The sequence below is a fragment of the Chinchilla lanigera genome, unplaced genomic scaffold (assembly GCF_000276665.1).
Source record: "Chinchilla lanigera isolate Chin_1 unplaced genomic scaffold, ChiLan1.0 scaffold00033, whole genome shotgun sequence".
Taxonomy (NCBI): domain Eukaryota; kingdom Metazoa; phylum Chordata; class Mammalia; order Rodentia; family Chinchillidae; genus Chinchilla; species Chinchilla lanigera.
Window position 1 is genome coordinate 19,809,637 of NW_004955434.1, and position 24,333 is coordinate 19,833,969.

The 24,333-nt window shown below is 35.1% G+C and overlaps 1 protein-coding gene across 11 annotated transcripts in view; it reads left to right on the forward strand.

Moving 5' to 3' along the window:
* Window positions 1–1,463: 1,463 nt before the first annotated feature.
* The window catches only part of Cntln (centlein, centrosomal protein), a gene marked incomplete at its 5' end in the record, with an annotated part of 307,086 nt that continues 284,216 nt past the window's right edge, over window positions 1,464–24,333 (forward strand). For all 11 annotated transcript variants that reach the window (XR_001234816.1, XR_001234817.1, XR_001234818.1 and 8 more), the window contains 1 exon segment: window positions 1,464–1,552. Coding sequence is in view for 8 of the 11 variants with exons in the window: in XM_013516378.1 (XP_013371832.1) it covers window positions 1,464–1,552 (89 nt within the window).

The following is a 24,333-nucleotide window of genomic DNA, read 5'->3' on the forward strand; positions in this document are numbered from 1 at the left end:
TGGTGGTATATGAATGAAGTAAAGGCATAATCTGTAAAAACCTAGTAAATACGATGTACAAAGGCCCTAGTTCAAATAGAGCAACAAAATCTGTGTGAGAAGGAAAGGAGAGAGGGACAGTTGAGGTTGGAGAGGTGTGTATGCAGCCACATTATGTGAGGTTTTGTAGCCTTGTCAGAGAGTTTGGATTAATTATTTCCTAATCTAGTGGGAACCCATTGGGAAGTTTTGAGCAGAAGGCTAAAGATTGTTATAGGGAGGTAGGCAAGCGTGGGAATTAACTTGGACTAGGGTGATAGTAGTGGGAGTGATAAGAGTTGTCAGAATTGGGATGTATTTTGTAGATAAGACCATTTCTGATATTTTGGATATGAAGCGTGAGGAAAGGTCAACCAAGATTAACTCCTACCTTTTAGGTCTTTGAACTAATGCGTAGATAGTGGTGCCATTTTCTGAGATGCAGAGAGGCAGGTTTGTGAGAGGGAAGGAATGAAGAATTTTACTTTAGACAAATTCTGACTTTAAGATGTTATTAGGTATTCCAGGGGAATTGTCATATAGGCAGTTGGATGTAGAAGTCTGGACCAATCAGTAGAGGAAACAACTAGAGATAGACATGTGGAAGTCTAGGTGAAAAATTAGTGTGTAAAACCATGGAACTGGGGCTGGGGATTTAGCGCAGCGGCACAGCGCCTGCCTGGCAAAGCGCAAGGTTGTGAGTTTGTACTTCCAGTACTTCCTGGTACTGGAAGAAAAACAAAAAAAAAACAAGAAAAAACCACAAAAAACCATGGGACTGATATGCAGTCAGGTAGGGCACTGTTTCTCAGTGTTGAGGGCACAGATTCATGTGAGGAACTTTCAGAAAATACTGGAAAGATGCTTGGATCTTACTTGAGATGAATTAATGTGAATTGCTAGGTCATCACAATTTTTTAAAAGCTCCCCAAAACTGATTCTTAAGTGTCAAGTAGGAGTTAAAAACAACTGATACAGGCAGTAGGACTGACATTGTCCAGTGTCCATTGGGTTTGGCAATATAGAGGACTTGAAGAATGATTTTTAACATAGTGGTGGAGAGGGAAATCTTATTAGAAGACATAGAGTGAATGAATGGGAGTTGTGGAAGTGGAGACAATGATCATAGGCAACACTTTTTGTTAAGGAATTTGCTCAAAGGAGTTGAAAGATGAAATAATAGTTGCAGGGTAGTTTCCTTGTAGAAAAAACTCAGTATTTCAACATTTGTATCCCAAATTGTGAATAGTAGAAATATTAAAACTAAATATAGGTTACCATTGTAAGAACTTTTTCAAATAAAACTTTCCTACTGCACCTTTAGAGAATTCATAGTTAAAGAAGTAGGGATCAAGTAATTGTGTTTTTAAATTTTTAAAATTTAATTTAATGTCTTTGATATTGATACCAAACAATGTACTTAACACAACTTTCATTTCTTTAAGGCTGATAAAGAATTTGTATGGTCTTTGTGGAAACGTCTCCAAGTAACAAGCCCAGATCTTACACAGGCTGTCAGTTTGGTTGTGGAAAGGTGAGCTCCCAAATTATTTTTCATAAATATTTGGTTTGTTAAATGTGTTTGTTATTAATACCCTAAAGAGGTTAATTTGCCTTCTAATTGAATGTGGAACAGGATATGATAATTACTGGATTCATTACAAGAGGTACTAATTCACCAAATAGAGGCAGGCCCCATTCTCCTGTACGTCATGTTCTGACACAATTGGAGAGTTTGCAAGTAAGAGAAAACAAAGAGGGTATATATATATATATGTGTGTGTATATATTTGTATAGCTGTTATAGCTTGGTTTTAAAAATTGAAGTCCCTATTGTTTGGTGTTTTACTTCATAAACTGCCGCTATGGGGAACTTTTTAGGCCCAACTTACTGTTCTCCTAAAATAATTGCATTGTGTGTTTGAAAGCCTTGTCATGACCTTGCCAGATTAAGTAATTTTTTACGAATAGATTGAGCAATTTCACATATAAGCCATATTATCCAATAGGAGATGCCTGGTAGTTTAACTATAGATATTGAATTTCTCCCTGGTCATTTAAGAACAGTGTTGCTGGGTGCTCCTTACCCGACATGTAGTATGCGGTAGTTCCAGGCCCCTTAGCCTAACAGTTAGAAAAACTACTTTCCTATTAAATGCATTCCACTGTATTTCCTAAATGAGAGGCTAAGTGTATAGATACCTTCTCCTTTCCCTTTTTCCTTTGTTGGAATCATTTTTGATAACTTAATAGATTCATCTTTGAAGTTTCAAGCCCTAGGGTTATTCTACTATTGTTTGGAGTTTGATTTTTTATTTTTATTTATTTATTTATTTTTTTGGTTTTTCTCTGGTACCGGGAACTGAACTCACGACCTTGCGCTTGCCAGGCAGGCGCTTTGCCGCTGAGCTAAATCCCTAGCCCCTGGAGTTTGATTTTTTAAAAACCTATGATACATTACTGAATATGTTTAATTTTATCATCCTTGATTGTTGTAGACTCTTAAGATATTGTAATCAGTTTTTATTCATGTATATATGTCTTATTCATCAGGTTTTTTTCCTTTTGATGATCAGAATTAAGTCTTTAGTTGAAGCTCCGTTGTTACTTCCTGAGTCATCCATGAGATGAAATGTGATTACAGTCTCCCTGTATTTTTCTATATGAAGCAGAATAAGCCTTCTAGACGAGCGACTTCATTTGTCATTTCTGTGATCTTTTCTTTATCCTCCTCTCTTTTTTATTTTTTTCAACTTTTTAAAAATTGTTCTCCTCTGCTTTCTCTGCCATTGGATTATTTTGAAGCAAACTCCAGACTACTACTTTACCTATAATTACTTTGGTGTTTACAGTTACTTCTATTTATTAATAATAGTTATGTTCTATAAAGTTTTTAGAAATATTGAATGAGAAAACACTGAGCCATTACTCCTCGGGGAAATCAAGGGATAGGTTCCTGTGAGCCTTTGGCCGTAACAGTTTTGTCAACAGATCAACACTTAACCATGTTTTATGTGTGTTTCTGTGTAAAGATACCTCATTTACTATTTATCATTGATTGATTAACATTGAACTCATGGCCAGTAGTACTATAACTCAGATTTCACTAAGTTGATGTAACACACTATTCCCTGTGGTACAAAACAGCCTTCTTTCACTTAGGAACGATAGAAAGGTGTTCAGTAATAATCCTTTTAAATATCAACAAAAAGTACAGAGATGTGTAAAATATGGTATTGCATAGATCATCTTTACAGTATGACAGTTGTTACAAGAAGCTAGTGTCACCTTATTTGACATAAACTGGGAACAGATAGATAAGGTGGCTCAGTTTGTACATGCTTACAGGTGACTGCAAATACTGATTTTGGTATTGCAGATAAATTTTAGTGCAGGCAAGTGCACAAATTCTGAATCTGTGAATCTGTGAATATTTCAGCAAATATTTCTGAAAGATAAGGGCTTCTAAAAAACATAATGATATCATTTCATGCTTAGAACTCTATTTTCTATTTTGGTTAAAATGCTGTGGATGGTCATACTTTGTGATTCTTTGCACACTTTATATTTTTTTCTTGAAAAGTAGATATTTTAGATATAGTAAATCTCATTATTAGTTTCTTCTTCCATACCCACATCTAGGTTTGTTATTTTTTTTTGTTTATTTGTTGATTTTAGTGAAGCCTGTTTTGCCTTCTCACTGTATTGAGTCTGATGTTACTCTTAGGGCAGATGTGGGTGTGCCCACAGTTACCCTGGCATGACAGTATTTTTGGCAGGGCTGCCTTTTCTCTTTGACTGCACTCAATTGTTAAACTCCACTAATTGCCTATGGCTCTTTGCTCAATTATTTCAATGGTGCCTTCAGGCATAAGTTGTTCTATAAACCAACATAATCAATTTGTGGCTCTTTTGACGTTTCACAATCAGTGTATGATATTTTTTCCAGTCTGGGAGGGGCTTCTTTCCTGTCTCTGAGAAACTAGGACTCTGGTTTAGCGCAGTGTTCGTGAATCTTTTAGAGTTTCCAATGATACAAACACCTGCTGCAGCACTTGTGCTGTAGGTTCGCAACCACTGGAACAGCTTTAATCTGTATGTTGAACTCTTTTCATTTGCCTTCAACCATTACCTTCCTCGTTTTTGAGAGTGCCCCCACCTTCGAGCTTCTCTAATACGTTGTAAGTCAAGTTAGTTTTTTAGGGAAGAGTTTAAGAACTGTTTCTCATTCTGCTTTTTCCTACAGGAAAAAGAAAATCTCTGAGTTAGACCTTTGACCTGGTGGCGGGGACAGTATGGGAGTACAGCCTTCATTGGGAACTGATTGGCCTGTGGAAGGGAGACAGTACCCTGATATCTTTGGTTTGCCTCCACTGTTGTGGAACCATTGTGTCACAAGTGGAAATAAAGACTTTTAGGTCTCAATATTCTGTACCCAAAGTAGAGCCTATTCCATAAATTTGGGATGGTAGAACAATGGATTCTCCTGCTTTTTACTGTCCTTAGCCTCAGAGACAGTGAGCTGGAACAGGATGTGATGTTCTGATATACTTTTCCTACTGGGAAGAAAGCCCTACAGTGGTGAGCTGACAGGAATATCCCGAGAGAGTCTTTTGTTCTTGGCTACAGCTCTCTGGAGTAGAGTTTCTCTGCTCTTGAGCTGGAAGTGTACGAGTGTACAAGGTGTCTTGGTTCAGATATCATAGACACTTGCCTTTCTTAGTGACTTTTCATAGGTTTCTTAAATAGACATTTTTCTTTATAGATTTGTCCTTAGGATCATTTCCAGAGGATTTAGGTAGTAGTAGCTGTTGTTATTATTATTATTATTTTACTGTTTCCACCAGTTTCATTGGGGAATGAATTGGGGAACTTTTTACACTGTCATTACTAAAGTTCATTTCTCAATGTTTGGGCAGTTGTTTTCCACAAATAGAAAACTTACACACTAAATCAAAAGGCATATAATTACAGTTGTGATAGGTACTACCAAATCACCTGTTTAAGAAATTATCCCAATTTATATTTCCACCAGCAATGTAAGAGGGTACTTGCTTTACCCACATACTGGAGATCATGTTACCTTTAACTTTTGTTAATTTTGAAATGTAGAAAGTAATATCCTGAAATGGTTTTCACTTGTATTTTTCTTACTTTATGTGAATGAAGTATGGGTCATGTTATATTATTCTCCGTGAACTTTTTATGTATCTTTCTGTATTTATTGTTTTTGGCATTTCTAATTCTTATGGTACCCTTGACACTCAGTATATATATATTTATAGAGCTTATTGGGATTTCTTGGAGTTATTTTGCTACCTAACTTTCTCACTGTCATGGACAGGCCATTTTCTTCTTTTTCTCTAAATTTCACATTTTGAGGGGTAATCTTTGATACCTTTTGGTCTCTTTGTGAACAGAAAATCAATTCCCAAGTTAAGTCACTTTCCCTTTTGCAGTGTCACTCAAATGTGGTAATTCCTTCATGTCCTTAACTTTCAAATTCTCTGTCTTGGCTCTTAGTGTCTTAGCTCCGAACATCCTATTGATTTCTTTTTCAAAATCAGTTCTGTTTTACATCTTTTCTTTGAGACAAAGCAAGATATAAGAGACCAAAGGAAATAATTATAAAATTCAGGCTCTGGGTAGCCAATGAAAACTCTAAGACTTTCTTAATGGATATCTAGAGGAAATGTAGCTGTTAGGCATGGATCCCTAGTGAACACCAAAGTTGCGAAGAAACTCTATTTGGATATGCATGAGATTTGGATATGCGTGGCCATATTTAAAAGAGATGTCTGTATTACCTTTGTAAATTCAAAAGGTATGATTTGAGTATCATCTGATTGTCAAAGTTTGTGCTAACAGAGAAAGATAGTTCTGTATTTAGCTATAAAAGAATACTGGCTAGTGGGAAGGACATTTATACAAAGAGAAAAATTTTGATAGAAATTGATGTGTTATAATGATATTTATTTTTTCTTGATCTCTGGGTAAAGATATAAAAATGTTCTCACTAATTCTATTTTAGTAATTTGAAGTTTATTATAAATAAAATTTTGATTTTTCTAATAGAATATCACACAAATAGGAAAAGACTTGAATATGTTTTCTTTAGGAATTCATTTATAGGAAATTTTATTTTGTTGTGATTTATAGATATCTGAATGTATTTTTTTTTTGAGTTTTATGAACTGTTGCTTCAAAAAGCACATTTTGGATATATCACTTGTGTTAGCTCTACAGATCTATTTTTTTTTTTTTTTTTGGTATCGGGCATTGAACTCAGGACCTTGCACTTGCCAGGCAGGCACTTGTGCTACTGAGCTATATCTGCAGCCCTCAGATCCACTTTTCTTGCTATTGCATGTAAAGTAGCACTTCCTATTACTAACATCGAAGGGTACAACCACTGTACTTTAGCTTAGAATGCATAAGGGAAAATTGCGAGAGATGGTGTAATAAACATGGAAGAAACAACATGGAGTTCCATAGAATATCAATATATTAGCAAGCATAGGATCTTGAATTGTTCATCTTTTTATTGGTAACCTTTGATACTTCTTGGTTTCTCTGTGGACGGAAAATCAATTCCCAAGATCAGTCACTTTCTCTTTTGCAGTGTCACTCAAATTCAGTAATTCCTGCAAGTCCTTAACTTCTGAATCCTCTTCCTTGGCTCTTAGTATCTTAAGAGCTCTGAACAGCATATTGATTTCTTTTTCAAAATCAGTTATTTTGTGTCTTTTCTTTGAGACAAAACAAAGTGCCAGTGTGTACCAATGTTTAATACCTTTGTGTTAAATGCAAACTTTATCTTGGCTTTTAAAATTAACAACATAGCATTTTGTCTGTTAAAATATTTTGAGTCTGGAGGAGAACAATGGAAACTGCTATTATTTTGCCTATAAAAATTGTACCTAACAATTTGCTGTCCTGTGTTTTGTGAGCTGCTTTTAAGTATTGCAACTAGTGATCATTCTATTGTGATAAAGAACCCCAGGAAGTGAATTATTGTGTTTGTTTGCTGCTGCTAATCTATATAGAGTAGGGTGGGTAATTGTTTATTAATCATATTTATTTTTTAAACGGTTGCTGCAGTTGTTCTATCCTCTAGTGTATTGCTCTTTTTTCTTTTCTAGTGACTTGACATCTGTTTGTATTAGGGCAGTGATTTGACTATGGTCTGTCCAAAGATCTTTTTTGACGAACAAATGTAAGGAGCATGTGCCAAGCTACAAATCAGCCTTGTGTTACTTTTTAACTGAGGACAACTTAATACTTACTTACCTTGCATTATTTTTCACCAACCAGTAACAGACAATTCACAGTCCAACATTTTGAATGTTTCCATACTTTGTTATGTATCACCTTCACCAGAGATACTCTAAGCTTTGTGGGTAGAAGACAGTAAAGTATTAGGACAACTGGAATATGGTCTTTAAGAGATTGCTAAAAGTTCTTGAGGCCAACATTAAATGTATGATTGAGGGAAAAATACATTGTAAAAGTGCTATTAAATTTAAAGTTTTTCAAATAATGAAAATTACTTGAAACATAGATTCCTGAGCAGTACCTGAAACATAGATTCATACTTTTTTTTTTACTTTATTGATGGAGAAGGAATTTATAGGTGAATTTTATACACTTATGGGATTTAGGTCTCTTTCAAGGGTGTAGCTAATTCCTTCTGTATCTGGATGTTGCACTGAATTGTTGCATTTTCATTACTTGTTAATTCTCTTGGGGATGGATGGAGGGAGGTGAGTTGGCAGGCACGATGGCCCAGGATCATAGGACACAGGACAATTATCATAAGCCATTCAACCAAAACATTTATTTTCAAAAAAAATTATTAGTACATATTTGCCATATATAGTGATCATATTCATCATGGGGAATTTGTACCTGTATGCAATATATCTTAATTTTTTCACCATTCCACTCCCTTCCCTTCAGCCACTCCTACTTCCTCATTTAAAGCTTTGTTTCCATTTTTTCCCTTTCATTCTCTCTTTAAAAATCCCTTTTACTTTACTTCCCTTCCCTCTCCCTTCTCCTTTGTTTCCCTTTCCACTTGAACAAGTTCTTTCTATATCCCAATATCTGTCTTCCATTTTGCTTCTTTATCCTTTTGGTTTCATGTGTGATATGTAAACTTGTGTCTGATTTATTTCACTTAAGGTTATGGTCTTGAGATGTATCCATTTACATAAATGTCTCAAGTTTATCCTCTATGGCAGAGTAGTAGTCCATTGTATATAGATACCACATTTTCTTTATGCATTCATCTGTTGATGAGCAAATGGGCTCTTCTTGAGATTTAACTATTAGAACTTGTGCTGGTAGAAACATGGTTATGTATCTGTTACTGTGGTAAAATGTTTTTAACTCTTTTGGGAAGATACCTAGAAGGGAATAGATGGGTCCAGTAGACCCTCTGGTTTTAAGTTTTTGAGGAATTTCCGTAGTGACTGTGCCAATTTACACTCCTATCATCAATGATGAAGGGTTCTTTTTTCCCTGCTAGCTTAGCAACATTTGTTATGGGTGATTTCCTGATGATGACCATTTTTTCTAGAGTGAGATGGAATCTCAGAGTTGTTTTAGTTTACCTTTCTCAAATGACCAGTGATGTTGAACATTTTTTTCAGATATTTACTTGGTGTTTGTACTTTTTCTTGTGAGAAATGTATATTCATTTCAGATGCCCGTTTTTGGGTTGGGTCTTTAAATTTGAGATTCTGCTTTTTTTTTTTTTTTTTTTTTAGCTCTTTATATATTCTAGGTATTATTCCTTATCTGAGGGGTAGCTGGGGTTACAGGGACACAATGAAAGCAGATCTATGAAAAGTTTATAGTGGTTTCTTCCTATTTCTTCCTTTCTGTGGGTTGTCTCTCACTCTGTTGTTGGTGATGTCTTTTGCTGTACAAAAGCTGTTTAATTTTATATGATCCCAATTTTTGATTCTTTGTAGTATTTCCTATGCAATCAGAGTTTGTTCTTAAGGTCTTTGGCTACACCTATGTCTTCAAAAGTTTTGCCTATTCTATGTTCTAGCCGATTAAGTGTCTCCATTTTACTATTTACTAAATCTTTGATTCATTTTGATTTTAGTTTATTGCCTGGCGAGATGTATGGGACTAAGGTTAATATTTGGTATATGGAAAGCCAGTTTTCCCAGTACCCTTTATTAAAGAGGCTAACTTCTTCCTTTCCTATCCATATTCCTTTTATTTCTTTCTCTTGTCTAATTGCTGTGGCTAATGTTTCCAGAACTATATTGAATAGGAGTGGTGATAGTGGACATCCTTGTCTTGCTCCTTATTTTAGAGCAAAAGGTTTCAGTTTTTGACCATTTAGGTTGATGTTGGCTGTTGGTTTATCATAGATGCTTTTATCAGAATGAGATAAAGACCTTCCATTCCGATTTTCTTTAGGATTTTCATCACAAATAGGTATTGGACTTTACCAAATGTTTTTTCTGCATCTATTGATATGATCATGTGTTCTTTTTCCTTGGTTTTGTTAATGTGGTATATTACATTTGTTGATTTGCATATGTTGAACCATCTCTTAACCTTGGGATGAATCCTACTTGGTCATGGTGCATAATCTTTTTGATGATTTTCTGCATTCTGTTTGCCAGTATCTTATTGAGGATGTTTGCATCTATGCTCATTAAGGAGATTGGCTTGTAGTTCTCTTTTTAGGTTGGGTCCTTCTCCGATTTTAGTGTGAGGGTAATACTTGATTTCAGGAAGGACTTTGGGAGTATTGCTTCTCTTTCAGTTTTGTTGAAGAGTTTGAGGAGGAGTGACATTAGATCTTCTTTAAAGTTCTGATAGAATTCATCCATGACTCTGTCAGGACCTGGGCTTTCCTTTATTGTTATTTCTTTATTGTTTTATTATTTCTTCAATTTCATTGACTGATACTGGGTTATTTAGAATTTTTATATCTTCTTGATTCAGCTTTGATAATGTATACATATCTAGGTCTATCCATTTCTTACAGATTTTCCAGTTTATAAGAGTACAGGTTCTCAAAGAAGGTAATCGTCTGGATTTCTGCAAGTTCTATTGTGATTTTGCCTTTTTCATTCCTTACTGTGTGGATTTGAGTCTTTTCTTTCCTTATTTGAAGGTTGGCTAGGGATTTGTATGTTTTATTTAATTTTTTAAAGAACCAACTCTTTGATTCATTGATTCTTTGTGTTGTTTTCTTAGTCTCAATTGCATTAATTTCTGCTTTGATCTTTATAATTTCTGGCCTTGTATGAGCTTTGTGTTTAACTTGCTCTTCTTTTTGTAGACCCTTGAGATTCAACATTAGGTTGTTTATGTGAGCTCACTCTTTATTTTTGATGTGGTAATTAACCAGTATAAACTTTTCATAGGTCTGCTTTCGTTGTGTCCCTGTAAGTTCTGGTATGTTGTACTGGTGTTATCATTTATTTATTTATTTATTTTTTTTTGGTTTTTCTCCGGTACCAGGAACCGAACTCACGACCTTGCGCTTGCCAGGCAGGCGCTTTTGCCACTGAGCTAAATCCCCAGGCCCTGGTGTTATCATTTAATTGTAGAAACTGTCTAATTTCTTCTGTAATGTATTTGTTGATCAGGTGAGTATTATTGTAATATCAGGAAAGTATTATTTCCATGTGTTTATGTAGTTTTTGTGGTTTCTGTTGCCATTTATTTCCAGTTTCATTGCACTATGATCTGGTAATAGGCATAGTATAATTTCAGTTCTTTTGCATTTACCTAAGTATGTTCTGTGAGGTAGTATGTGGTCTGTTTTGGAGAAAGTTCCAAGTGTTGTTGAGAAGAATTTTATTGTTGTTAAGTGTGACACTGTAGATATATACTTAGGGGCTGGAGATATAGCTCAGCGGCACAAGCGCCTGCCTGGCAAATGCAAGGTTCTGAGTTTGATTCCTGGTACCAAAAAAAAAAAAAAAAAAAAGAAAGGAGACGTAGATATATACTTAGTCCATTTGTGCAAAGGATTGCCTCAACGCTCAGATATCTTTTTTGACTTTTTTATCTACTGGATCTCTTTGTGACAGTGGAGCATTGGGGTCCCCCGTTACAACTGTATTAATGTTGATCTTATTTTTATATCTATTGTTTGATTTATATAATTGGATGTGCCAGTATTTGGTGTGTATATATTTATGATTGTTATGTCTTCCTGCTGGATTGTTTCCTTAACAAGTATTTAGTGACCTTTGCTCTTCTGATCAGTCTTGGCTTAAAATCCACTTTGTCTGGATTAGAGTAGCTCGTCCTGCTTTTTCTGGGTTCCTGTTGCAAGGAGCCCTGTTTTCCACCCTTTGACTTTCAGTCTGTGAATTTCTTTTAGAGTTAAATGTGTTGCTTGTATGCAGCATATCGTTGGATCTTTTTTTGATTCACTCTGCCAATCTCTTTTGATTAGTCAGTTGAGACCATTTGTATTGATGGTTAGATGTCTGCCATAAAAGACCCAATCAAAAAATGGGCAAACAAAATAAATAGACACTTCTTGGAAGAAGTACACATGACAAATAAATACATGAAGACTTGTTCAACATCACTGACCATTAGAGAAATGTAAATTAAAATAATACTGAGATTCCATTTTATCCCAGAAAGAATGGCTGTCACGAAGAAATCAAATAGTAACAAATGCTGGTGAGGCTGAGTTATCTGGGGTTTTGTACTTTTTAGTTTTAAAATTTCCATTTGAATTTTTTGCATCTTCTCCTTGTGGAGACTTTATTTCTTGATAATATTTCTCCTTTGTTTCTTATGTTTCTACAACTGCTCATTGAAGCATTTAAATAATGGTTGCTTTAAAATCATTGTCAAATAATTTTCATATCTTTATTATATTGATGTTGGCATCTGTTGATTTTCTTTTTAAATTCAGTTTGAGATTCCTAGTTTTTGTTAAGATGAGTGACTTTTAATTGAACGTTACAACTCTGTCTTATGTAAACCTTGTATGATAGCTGGCTTTCCTGATGGCATTCTGTGAGGAGATGAGGTGCTCTTTCGTTTTTTTTTCAGAAAGGTAGAAATTGACAGTATTCATTTGGCTTTGGTTACAGCTGACAAATGTGGAGGGATTTATTATTGGTGAATGGGCGTGATGGTTCCTGCTCTTACTAAGCTGCCCTAGCTGGGAGGATCAACAGTGTGTCTTTCCTACTTTTTATATACTTCCCACTGAGACTCTGGCAGGTAGCACGTCTTGTTTCTGGTGGGCGGTGGTTGAAGTTCTGACTCTCCACGGGCTTCCTGTGACATTATTCCATGGGTTTCGATTTGGCAGAGCCACACTACAGCCTGGTAGATACGAAGTCCGGGCTGCCTACCTGTCCTTCTTTGACACTACCTTGCAGCATTTAGGCAGGTTGAGGAGCTCCACTACAGCCTTGCAAGAATTGAAGTGGAGGCTTCCCCTTCGTGGCCCTTGCGGGTGTGGGTGGTGCTGGGTGCACATTATTTTCCTGTGATATTTTGCTGGAGAACAGTGGTTAGTGTCTATGAGTTTTTCTGTCTTGCTAGGCATTGTTTTCCTGGTCAGTTGGCTGAACAAAGCAGTTTTTTTTCCCCCCTTTACTTGCTGGCATTTCTATTTTGTTGATTTTCTTGCTTGGTGTTTGTAATATATGAAGCAAAATACCCACTCAAACTCATTGCTGTATTATTTGAGACCTGAGGCTCCTAGCCAGTTCTCTATTTTTATGTCTTCTTGTATTTGTTTTCTTATATCTGCCTTATATATAATATCTAGAGTTTTTAGCTGTTAGGAGTATGGAATAGGAAAAACATTTCTAATCTATTTTCCTGGGAGTGAAAGTTGCTTGTGTTTATTTATTTATTTTTTATTTTGGCACTATATTTGCTGAATTAACTGAAGTGGATAACTTGACATTGTTGCAAAGCAATATTCAGAGTAGGGTTTAAAAATTTGATAGATGATGATTTTATTCCAGAGATAAGGTGGGAAAAAGCTGGCCCTTGTTTCATCAGTTTCCCTTCCATGCCAGAGCAGTCTTTACTGATTATTCGCAGCTTTCTTACCTGTTGAGCTCTGAATTAAAACACTATTCCAGCTAGTCATTGGCTAGGGTTTTGTACAGGAGACAAAACTTGTTTGCCTAAAGTGCCCAGTGCTTTATTCATTTGGACATAATTAATTATGTGATTTATAATGGGAGGATCCCAGATGGAATAGGTTCTAACTTTCATTTCTATGAAATTGATGCATTTGCCCAAATAACCAAATGAAATAAGTCATTCATTGTTACTAGATGGCCTGTGTCTTCTAAGTACCTTATTTGCAGCTGTGTGTGGACAGCATATTTCAGGATCTATACTTACTACTGATGTTTTTATTTTATGGGGAAAAAGTAAAACAAAATTTCATAACAAAATAATAGAATAACAGTGGTTAATACACTGCACATTGTTATCTTTCAAGTAATTACTCAGAGTGCAGTGTGAAAAGGAAAGAAACTGGTCAAAAGGAAAGAACAACTGGGATGAGGGAAAGGAGAAAAGAAAGAAAGATGGAAGGGAAAAATATATATATAAAAGTCTCCAACTGATACTATTATAAACCTGCCTTTCAGTGAACCAAGACAAGAGACATTAGTAGTATAACTAACTTGCATTTTTTTCCTTTTCCCTTCCTTCCTTCCACCCATCCAACTTCCTTTTTCCTTTTGAACAATTTCTTCCAAATTCACAATATCTATTGTACATTTTAGACCTTATTTACTCTTTCTTACTACTGATTTTAACCTTGAAGTCCTGTTATTGAGAATTATCACTTATTATTTTTTGTGGGGAGAGATAACAAATTTACAGTTAGCAAGCAAACCAAAATATTTAAAACCATCTAAAAATCTAAACTGTGTTGTACTCATAGATGGGGCATATCCACCCTGTCATTTGAAAGTGTCACAGAATAATGCTCATTTGTAAACATATTCATCATTTTAGGAGATGATTTAGGGAATACAAACTTGGCAAAAAAGAGTAACAACAAAAGCTTAAGAGTAGTATTATAGTGGCTTACTGTGTATAGACTCTGGAAAACTATCTTGTAAGATTAAAATTACTTGGTGAATAAGCAGCTTTTTAAAAAAGTATTAGGAAAGGTATTATAAGTGTTTAAAGAGAATAGCAAGCAATAGAAATACAATTACGATAACTTAAAATGTTCACATGAGGTACTAAATATAATATTCAGCTATTTGGTGACATTGATAAAGGCTTACCTATTTCTTCCAATGACTTTGGTTAATTTTCACATTATCATCAAAAATAAATATTTCAAAGAAAATGAACTAGATATATATAAACAATGCTGAGATCAATAGTATTTAAAGTAGTTGGGAAATAAACCAAACATGAAATACACTTCTGCATCCACTTATTTGAAAATACCGAGAGGCCTCTTCTTATCCCAAAGGCATTTCTAATTTGCACAGCAAAGATAATATTATTTATATTTTCCTTTAATATTCAGATAGTTATATTCACCAGACAAGAAGTGTACCTAAAATGTGGAAACTAGTATCTAATTTTGTGACTAAGAACCGGTGAACTGTAAAATAATAACTTCTGGCAGAGATGGAAAAATAGTGAACTTTTTGAAGTTTTACATTGAGGTCATGAGATAATCTCATTTGTGATAGCATAAGAGAATTAACCAAATGATTCTACATATTTGTCTCATACTTTAAGTTTCTATTGACATTTACAACTAATTTTGAAAAGGAGAGTTCATGAAATATTGTTAAAGTATATTGATTTTTCACTAACAAAATGACTTCTGGAATCTTTTTTTTTTTTTAAAATTTATTTAAAAGAGTAAAAGAAGGATAATATAGTAATAGGGGGATTTACTGAATTACAGACAAAGTGGTAGGACATTATCAATGGTTGTTATTTTACCTGTTGGTGTCTTCAAGATAGTTTCTCAGGAAAACAAATAGACAAATAATAGTGAGTTAGAGACAAAAGAGGTAGCAGATTATCAAGAGTTGTTGTGCTATACTTTGGTATCTTCAAAGTGGCTTCTAAAGAAAATAAATAGACCTATATATGAGTGATCAATTAAGTAATCGTTGACTATTCTCAGTGGTTGTTGTTGAAAACACATAGTAATAAACATACATCTATTTACGAAATAGCATAGGAACAATAAAAACATTATAGAGTTATGGACAGATTGGTAGGAAATTATCAATGGCTGCTGTAATACATATTGGTATATTCAAAGTGGTTTCTCAGGAAAACAAAGATATGCAAGAAAGATCTAACAAGTAGTTACAGCCCAAGGGTTGTGAAAAATAGCGGATTACCTCCTTATCAGTGACTCTTTTCACTGAGGTGTGACGGCTGGAAGGAAGGCCAGGAGACTTGGAATCTTAAATGAACTTTATTAAGTGAAAAATTATGAAGCATATACTCATGTGAATAAAAGTTTTGCTCTTTTGGAATTTGAATTTTTAAATCAATATAAAAGTATGAATATTTATTATAATATATGTGTACCCATCACAGTTTTGCAGTATTTTTTCAACAGGTTTTAAACATTTGTATTTTAAACATTTTATTTTAGAGTAGTAATTAAAATATAGATGTTTTATTTTAAAAGGCAATGGTTATGATAACTGGTGGTTGCAAAGTTTGACTTTATACATAAGACAAGTTACTTTTCAAGAGTAAACATTAATGTAGGGAAGGAATATTATAAAAAGATAAAACCAGATACTCTTCCACTTGGGACTGTGGATAGGTGTGAAATAGCAGTGGGTTTTAAAATTGTGAATTGTAGTTGGGAAAGGTGTAGTATTACTAGTATGATTATGATTACAGTTGCCAGTGCCATTATAGATTGCCTTTGATAGGGTTAAATTCAGCCATTTCAAAGAATTCCTACTTCCTTAGTTGATAATGTTAGACTAATTCATTAAAACAACAGTAGTAATACACAATTATCATACTCATAAAATTAACCTCCCCCAAATAAGTTTTTATTCAGAACCTGGTAGGATGGGAAAGGATTTCTGAGGTAAAAATTTGAAATGGCAGAGGAAATATACATCATTTTTAAAAAGATTATAGGTTTGAGTGAAATCTGATATAAACAAATCTATTAAAATGAAATATGCTGGTTATGGTGGTGCACACCTATAATCCCAGCACTCGGAGGCTGACGCAGGAGGATTGCCATGAGTTTGAGGCCAGTGTGGGCTACATAGTGAGTTCAAGGCCAGTATGGACTACATAGTAAGACCCTGTCTTAAAAAAAAAAAAAAAAAAGAAACCCACAGTATAACTATCTTCTATATCCTTTCATTAAGTCTTAGAACATTATTTAGGCTTTGTCCAAAAAAACATTAAATTTGAGTGTTCTTCAATTCCAAATAGATTATGAAACCCAAATATTCTTTATTTGGGGTCTTTAAGGTAAGCCAATGTAAATGTTACCATTCAAGTATAATTTTCTGCTGACAGTTATATTTAGGTAAAAGTTTGAATGTGTTAACTTATATTGCAAGGTGAAGTATGTACTCTTTAATTTTCCATAGAGCTCATGAAATTTTGTTACAGTAGGTAGTATGCCAAGGATGTGGCTAAGTCAAAAGGAAATTAAAAAATCAATTAGCTTCTGGTACATGTTCACTATTGTGCTAGAAACTGCATGGCTAGAAAGAAATCATGGCTTTTACCTTTAAAGATATTACTAAAAATAATAAACCCTAACTAGAATGTCCCATCAGTTTTTCTAAAATACACTATTATTTGGTATGGCAAGTGATACTTTCTTTTAAATTATCATCTGGTTTAGATTATGTTTTGAAGTTGTAAATAGGGGCTGAGTGTTTTTCCTTCTTTAATTTTGCGTTTTACTTTAATATTTCTTCATTTGTGGGATTTGCTTCAGTGTTGATAATGTGTAGAATCTAATTGAAGGGTTCCTCAGAACAGTGGAGAGACTTCTGAGATCTAGGATGTAGGAGAGGTACATAAAACACTGGAAGATCTTTCCTATGTCTTGTATGTTACACTCTGCTAGAAAGGCTTTGTTCTCATATCTCTGCTTTTTAAAATGTTTGCTAGTGTTTATTTCTCAGAATAAGCAAAGCTTCTTTATGTCCTTCAATGAAGAACACTTACTTTCATCTTGGACCTGCTTTATAATTTTCTAATAGGGGTTTCTATATTCTGCCATGTATATATACTCACTGAGTTGATTATAAATTCCTCGAGATCTCCTTTGAATCGCTGATAATACGTTGCAAGTTATCCATAATGTGTAGCACCTGTTCAGTGCTTCTCTGAAGAGTTGCTCTGACCTCTCACCTTGTTAGAAATTAGGTAGCTGTCATATTATGATAATGTTGGATACATGTTGTAGGTCTTAGGAAATATTGGAATCCTATAGTAGAATTCATTATGTTTTCTCAATTTGAGGTAGAAATGAAGTAAGTCCGGAACTTTTTCTCTTCCCTCTGACAGCCAGAAGCTCCTACTGCTGTCGGGCTCCTCCTCCTCACTCCCCCTGCCTCCTTGGGGGTGGCCTGAGGTGACTAGCCCCAGGGTCTTTTGGATACCACGTGGACTGACTTCTTCAGCCACCCTGACCCTCTGACCACTTCTGTCCTTCACTTGCATCTGTTAGGGATGCACTGCAGCCCTTTTTCAGAACTGCATGAAAACCATACTTGACAGGGCTGCCATCTGGAAGGGATCAGGACCCTTTGTTGATACACACCTGCATCCCAAAAGTTTGTGATCAACGCAGTTCCCACCCCATACCCCCAAAGACTCTTCAAAAGCAGCCTCCGTTACGATTTCATCCCTTCCATTTTTGGTGCAGTGTAGGAGCAATCAATCAGCAGTTTCTCCTGAAGTTTGGCTGAGCTATTGTCTTGCAACCTGTGGTCTGACTCCAGAAGGTATTTGGCTTGGTCACACCAGGCCTGAGCCATGGGTCTCTCCCAGGTGACTCTGTCCTGCAGCCACTCCTGATAACTGTGTCTTGATTCTGTTCCTCCTCTGCTATTACTGCGAAAGTCCTCAAAAAGGTCTGTGGAAGTGAATACAGAATTACCAAGTGCAGCCTCTGCAGCTGTATATAAACGGCTCCCCATCCTCCTCCTTTTCGTTGGGAAGTGCTTCCTCTGGTATAATACCCCCTTGTGCTGTAGTATAGATCACAATGAAGCCTCTCTCCAGTGATCCTGCGAATCTACTGGTGATACTTAGGTAGCGTGAGCAGAGAGCAGTTTGTATTAGAGAGAATTGGTAACATGGGGCTGCTAGCCCTGAAGAAGTCCAGAGACTACTACAAAGACTAGCAACAGCTGAGGAAGTTTGGTGGAGATTGGTTACAACTGGCAACAGTTTGGCAGCGTGAACTTGTGGAGATTTGTGGAGACCTGCAAAGTACTTTAGAGGGACGGTGGAAGTGGAAGCTGCTGGTGGAGCTGCAGAAAGCTGCCAGAGGGGTTATAAGCCTCATCTGCTGAGGAGCTGATGGGGTGACAAGGAGCTGCTGAGAGTTGTAATGCTAAGGGCTGAAAGCCAATGGCACTCAAAGCCTGTAACTGTTAACATCAAGGAAGTGGCATTTTGCTAATTCTTAATATTCATCTGAGCGGAGCAAAAGAACTCTCTACTGATTGGTGACAAATTGAGAATTTTTTTAAACCTACAGGGTTAGCAGTCTGTTATTGAAAATCTGCATTGTGCTTGATTTTGAATTTAAAATCCTTGCTGGGTCACATTGTCTAGTATAGGTTAGTAGTAGTTGCTCATTTCCCTTTCTTAGGGTTGCAGCAGTTATGGTTACTTGTGCTTTTCATTTTTGGCTTATAGCCTTATATCTGCCAACCATGTACATAATTTGGCTTTTCTTGTAATTTATTTAAAATTTTTATTACTTATTTGTTATTTTTAAGGCACATTAGGCAAGTATTATCTTATTTTTGATACTCGTCTGAAATGTTTGAAAACACTATTTGAGTCTACACATATGGATTGTTCTGATGAGTACTTCTCATTTATGCATACTTAATATAAATATTACCATTCTTTTAACAGTATCTTTATTTCCTACATTCTCTATCCCAGCAGACTATTCTATGCTTACTTTATCTTTCACGTGGAAATCCTAACTTGCTGGAACAGTATTCATACATTTTTGGTTGGAATTTCAATTGCTTTAGTTTTAGAGTTGTATCTGATGTCTGTATTCTTTGGATCTTACTTGTGTGTATGTATGTTTGCTTTTTTGACACAGGCTCTTGCTGTAGTGTTCAGGCTGGCCTTGAACCCACTGTGGAGCCCAGGCTGGCACGAACTCATGATAATTCTGCTGCCTCAGCCTCCCAAGTGCTGGGATTACAGGTGTGTGCCACCATGCCTGGTTGGTTCTTGATACATTATTGAACCTTGATCAGTGGAATGATTTCTGAATCCTCATCTGTGTTCATTTTCAGAAGCATTGTGCCATATGGAGTTGGAAATGTGTTTGAATTTTGGCTTTTTTATTAGCTTTGATTTGAATATGTTACCTAGGCACTAATTTGAAAGCGTCAAGCTCTTATAAATTTTGAATACCATACAATACCAGTTCAAATGACATTTTTGGGGGTGATTTTTGAGACTCACTGTGCAGATAAGGATGGCCTTGAACTCACTATGTATCCCAGGCTGGGCTTGAACTCTCGGTATTCTGTCTCAGCCTCCTGAGTGTTTAAATGACTCTGAATAGTGCTTCTAATTCACTTTATAGAAATCTTAGTGTATATTATTAAAGATAAGAAAATGAGTGAGGGCTGGGGATTTAGCTCAGCGGAAAAAGCACCTGCCTGGCAAGCGCAAGGTCGTGAGTTCGGTTCCTGGTACCGGAGAAAAACCAAAAAAAAGAAAATGAGTGAGTCAGAGTAGGGTTCAAACATTTTTTAGTATGACGTAAGGGCATTGTTATAGAAAACAATCATTCGTAGACCCATTGTCTAGTGAAAATTTTTATAATTAGTTAATGTATTCTGTGCAAATATGAAATTTTTGTGTCGTATAAATATTAGATTGTGTTTTTGTATTGTACTTTTGTATTGTATATCTACTTCTATGTTGCTGTCTTGATTACTTTTCTCTCGTTGCTGAGACAAAATATCTAACTCCCAAAATTAAGCAAGGAAAGTTTTATTTTATTTAGCTCACAGTTGGTGGAGGTTTCAGTCCATACTCAGCTGGCTCCAAGGCAGGGTGGCACATGGCAGAGTGCAACAGTTTATGGTGGCAGAACACAGCAAAAGCGAGAAGAGTAAAAAGGGAGGCAAGGCAGCAAGCAGGCTCTTTCCTCCCCTTACATTGTATGTAAACTGTGGGTGTAGCACTCACACCCATATTCCCAGTACTGGAGTAGAATCAATCATAAACTCCAGAAGCCTGACTGTGTGAGGCTTTAGGGGGACATGCAGACACAAACCATAACAGTTGCTTAAGAATTTCAAAGGAAACTATAAATATATATATATATATATATATATATAGTGTATATATACACACAATTTTCTATGATTGTTGTTTCCTTTGTATTCTTTACCAGTTCAAGTTTTTCTGTTTCAAATTTTGGTATCTGAAAAGACGAAAAGTGCTATAGTACACAAAGTACTATGTTAATTTTAAAGAACTTTCTAGGTTTTTAAAAGGAGTTTTGATAATAAAAATGTCACATTAAAAGTATGTCAGAGGAAAAGCCATGGAGCAAATGATCACGTTTAGATTTCTCATTTATATTTCTATGTGAAATTTTGAAGGTTAATCTAATTATACTATGAGAACACATATTATGGAGTATATTTTTCATATTGAAGTTCAGGCAGTGATTTCAGAGATAATGACTTTTTAGTATTTATCACTCTTGTAACATCTACAATCTCCAGAATAGGCCACACAAAGTCTTTTTTTTTTTTTGTGATGCTAGAAATGCTGCTTGGGGCCTTGTACACACTAGGCAAGTTAGCCCGGGCCATTTCTTCTTCTCCTCCTTCTCCTCCCCTCCCTTTTGTTTCCCTTTATGTCTTTTTAAAACGAATTGTTCACCTTGTAAGACTTGCTCGTGATTTGGGTGAACTCAATATTGTTTACACAATTTTGTTTGGAAAATGCTATGATGTACATTTATAATACTAAGTATTTCATTTAAAGAGTCTTAGGCAGTAGTAAGCAAATGATTCCACTTATTTTGAATAATATCTATTCTAATGTTTTCAGATATTCTGCATTATTTAATTAGCTGTTAATACCATCTAGTGTATTTTAATTTCAGATACTATATCTTTCATTTTTAGAAGTTCCATGAACTTTTCTTCATACAGTAATTTTCTTTAAATTCATAATTATCTTTTTGTATTTATAACAGCTATTTTAGAGTCCTTAAATTCCCTAATGGTATTACATGAACCATCAGTCGTTTCGTTTTTTTTTTTTTTTTTTTTAACAGATTATGGATCATGTGTTTTTGCTATTTTTAAATGCCTGGTAAGTCTTGATTAGATACTGGACATTGTGAATTTTGTCTTATTGATCATTGGAAATTTCTTATATTCCTTTAAAGAATATTGAGGGGCTTGGGACATAGTAGTAGAGTATATGCTAAGTGTGTCTGAGGCTCTGGGTTCAATCTCCAGCACCAAAAGATACCATATTTAAAAAAAAATTAGTTCATGCATGCAGTTCTTTGAAAATTAGTTTGATCTTTATGAGTGTAGATTTAAGCTGTATTAAATCTGTAGCAGTTTTTCTTCAGTCTAGGTTGGATTTAATCTCACAAGTAAGGCATGATACATTAGAAGACTCCAATTAATGCCCCAAATATTATAAAATGAGGTTTTTCCACTCTGACTCATGGGAACATAAATTATCTCCAGCTGTCTGTAACCCCTAGGAATTAGTCAGTCTGTTGCTTTCCAATCACTCTTTCTTATGCCTGAAGTACTTTTTGCGTAGACATGGCTGGATCAATTCTTGAACAAAAGAGGCCCTCAGGAGACTTCTGGAGCTTGCTTTTTCAACTCAGCTCTATCCTACTGTACTTTGTCACAAAATTCTAGCTGCCTTGGCCTTCTTGAACTCTAGTCTCTATCTACTTAATGAGCAGTCTCTGTCTACTTAATGATACCCTGAGCTCTATTTTATTTTCCCCTCTTTTTGTTGTAACTTGGAAACTGCCTCTAGGTATTAAGGTAAGGCAGTCATAGAGCTTACCTTATTAGTTACCTTTCTTTAGAAATCATGGGCCTTTTATTACCTGTTACTTAGTGGCTGAAAACATTTTGTATACTTTATATTCTTCTTAAGTTTTTTTGGTATTTTGTTTTGTTTTGTTTCTTTTTGATATGGGAATTGAACTCAGGACCTTGTGTTTGCCAGGCAGGCACTTATGCTGCTGAGCCATATCCCCAGCCCCCTTCTTAAGTTATTTACTGCAGCAAAGGACATCTAGATCCTTTTACTCCCTCATGGCTCGAAGTGGAAATTAATTCAGCTTTATATGCTGTGAATTGATCCAGAAATTTTAGATAACTTAGTACATAACAAAATAGTAACAGTATTATCTTATCAGTTTTGATTTTATTCGCTTGACGATGAAAATACCTCATTAATGTACCACATATCAAAAATTACCTCAAAAATTTTTGTTGTTGTTATATTCAGAGTTTCATGTAACCCTCTCATAATGAAGTTAATTGATAGTTAGGCAGTAATACTTAAACCTGGTAATTCTTTCCTTTTTTTTTTTGGTACTGGGAATCGAACTCAGGACCTTGCACTTGCCAGGCAGGCATTGTGCCAATGAGCTATATTCCCAGCCCGAACCTGGTAATTCTTAAGGGTTAAAAATTTATGCCAAAATATCTCTACTTAACCTTGAAAATATGTGATTTATTTTTCAATACCTGAGTTGTTATATTCTTGTACCTTTCAATTTAGACTTGAAGATATAAGCCTAGTAAAATACAGAGGTTGGTATAGGAAGTGGTCAGATTAAATTCCTATAAGAATGAGTAGAGTTGTAATTATAGCAATTAAGACTTTCAAATGACAGTTGCTGTTATTTTAAATGTTACAGTTAGTAACTGTTCACATATTATAATTCTTAATCATTTAAATAAAGGATATTTTCTTTAAACATTATCTCAAGGATTGCTACATGTTGTAAATTCATCATGCCTTTAATAATTTTTTTCATGGTACCCCAAGGAAAAGAGAAAGTACTTAATACTGTAGTTCCTTTGATTAAATATTTAGTTCCAAAAAGCTTAATGGCTATTAAAAATATGTGAATAAATTAAAACTGTTTTTATTTTACTTTTAAATAATTGTAATTATTTAGTAATAGCATGACTGAGTCTTTTGGGTACTGGACAACTACTCAGATATTACAGTCAGGTTGCCTATGGCCACCCTTATTTCCTGTGTCACATTGCTTTTTGCTCTCTGCTTGTTTATTTTTGTATTTATTTATTTCACAACTATTAAACACTCAGCTTCATAAAGATAGGATGCCATGAAAGGAATATAGTACAGTCTGACCTTGAAACTTTGAACTTCCTGTAGCTAGTACTTGCGCAGTATTCAGAAGATGTCAGCTGTTTCTGTTTTGCTCAAGCATTTAAAATATTCCACAGTGCCCCTGTGTGTTTGCTGTAGCACCTTTGGGAACTGTAGATACATTCTGGGTACTGTGGAATTAGCTAATTCTCTTCTGATGTTCCTCGCTTTCTATGTGGAGTTCTGGCATAACTGATATTCTCATTTCTCTGTTTTAAAATAGAGAATACTTCCTGATCAGCAAAGTTTCTTTAGAAATTGAGTTAGTAATTATGAAGTGAAGGAATGACCATGATATTTTTCTTGAGTGAAAAATATGTATAGCAGAGGTTTTATAGAAAAATTGAGTAAAGTTTTTATGTAAACATGTTGAAAACGTAGTCTAGACTACAAAGAGAAATAATGAGTAAGATACTGAAACATATTAAGTGGCATAAACATGAGAAAGATAGCAGTCAAGCAAAAAGAAGGCAAGTGAATTTGATCTAAACTTATGGTGAGGTCCTAGACCAGTGGTGGTGAACCTGTGGTTCGCGTCCTGCAGCTGGTTGTTGTCACGGAAAGCTCTACAAGGTTCACCATCACTATATGCTTATTAAAATTTTTTTATTAGTAGATTAAGTCAGGGAAAGAAGTTAGGTGTAATGTCTTGGAACTTCAAAAGAGGAAGTCATT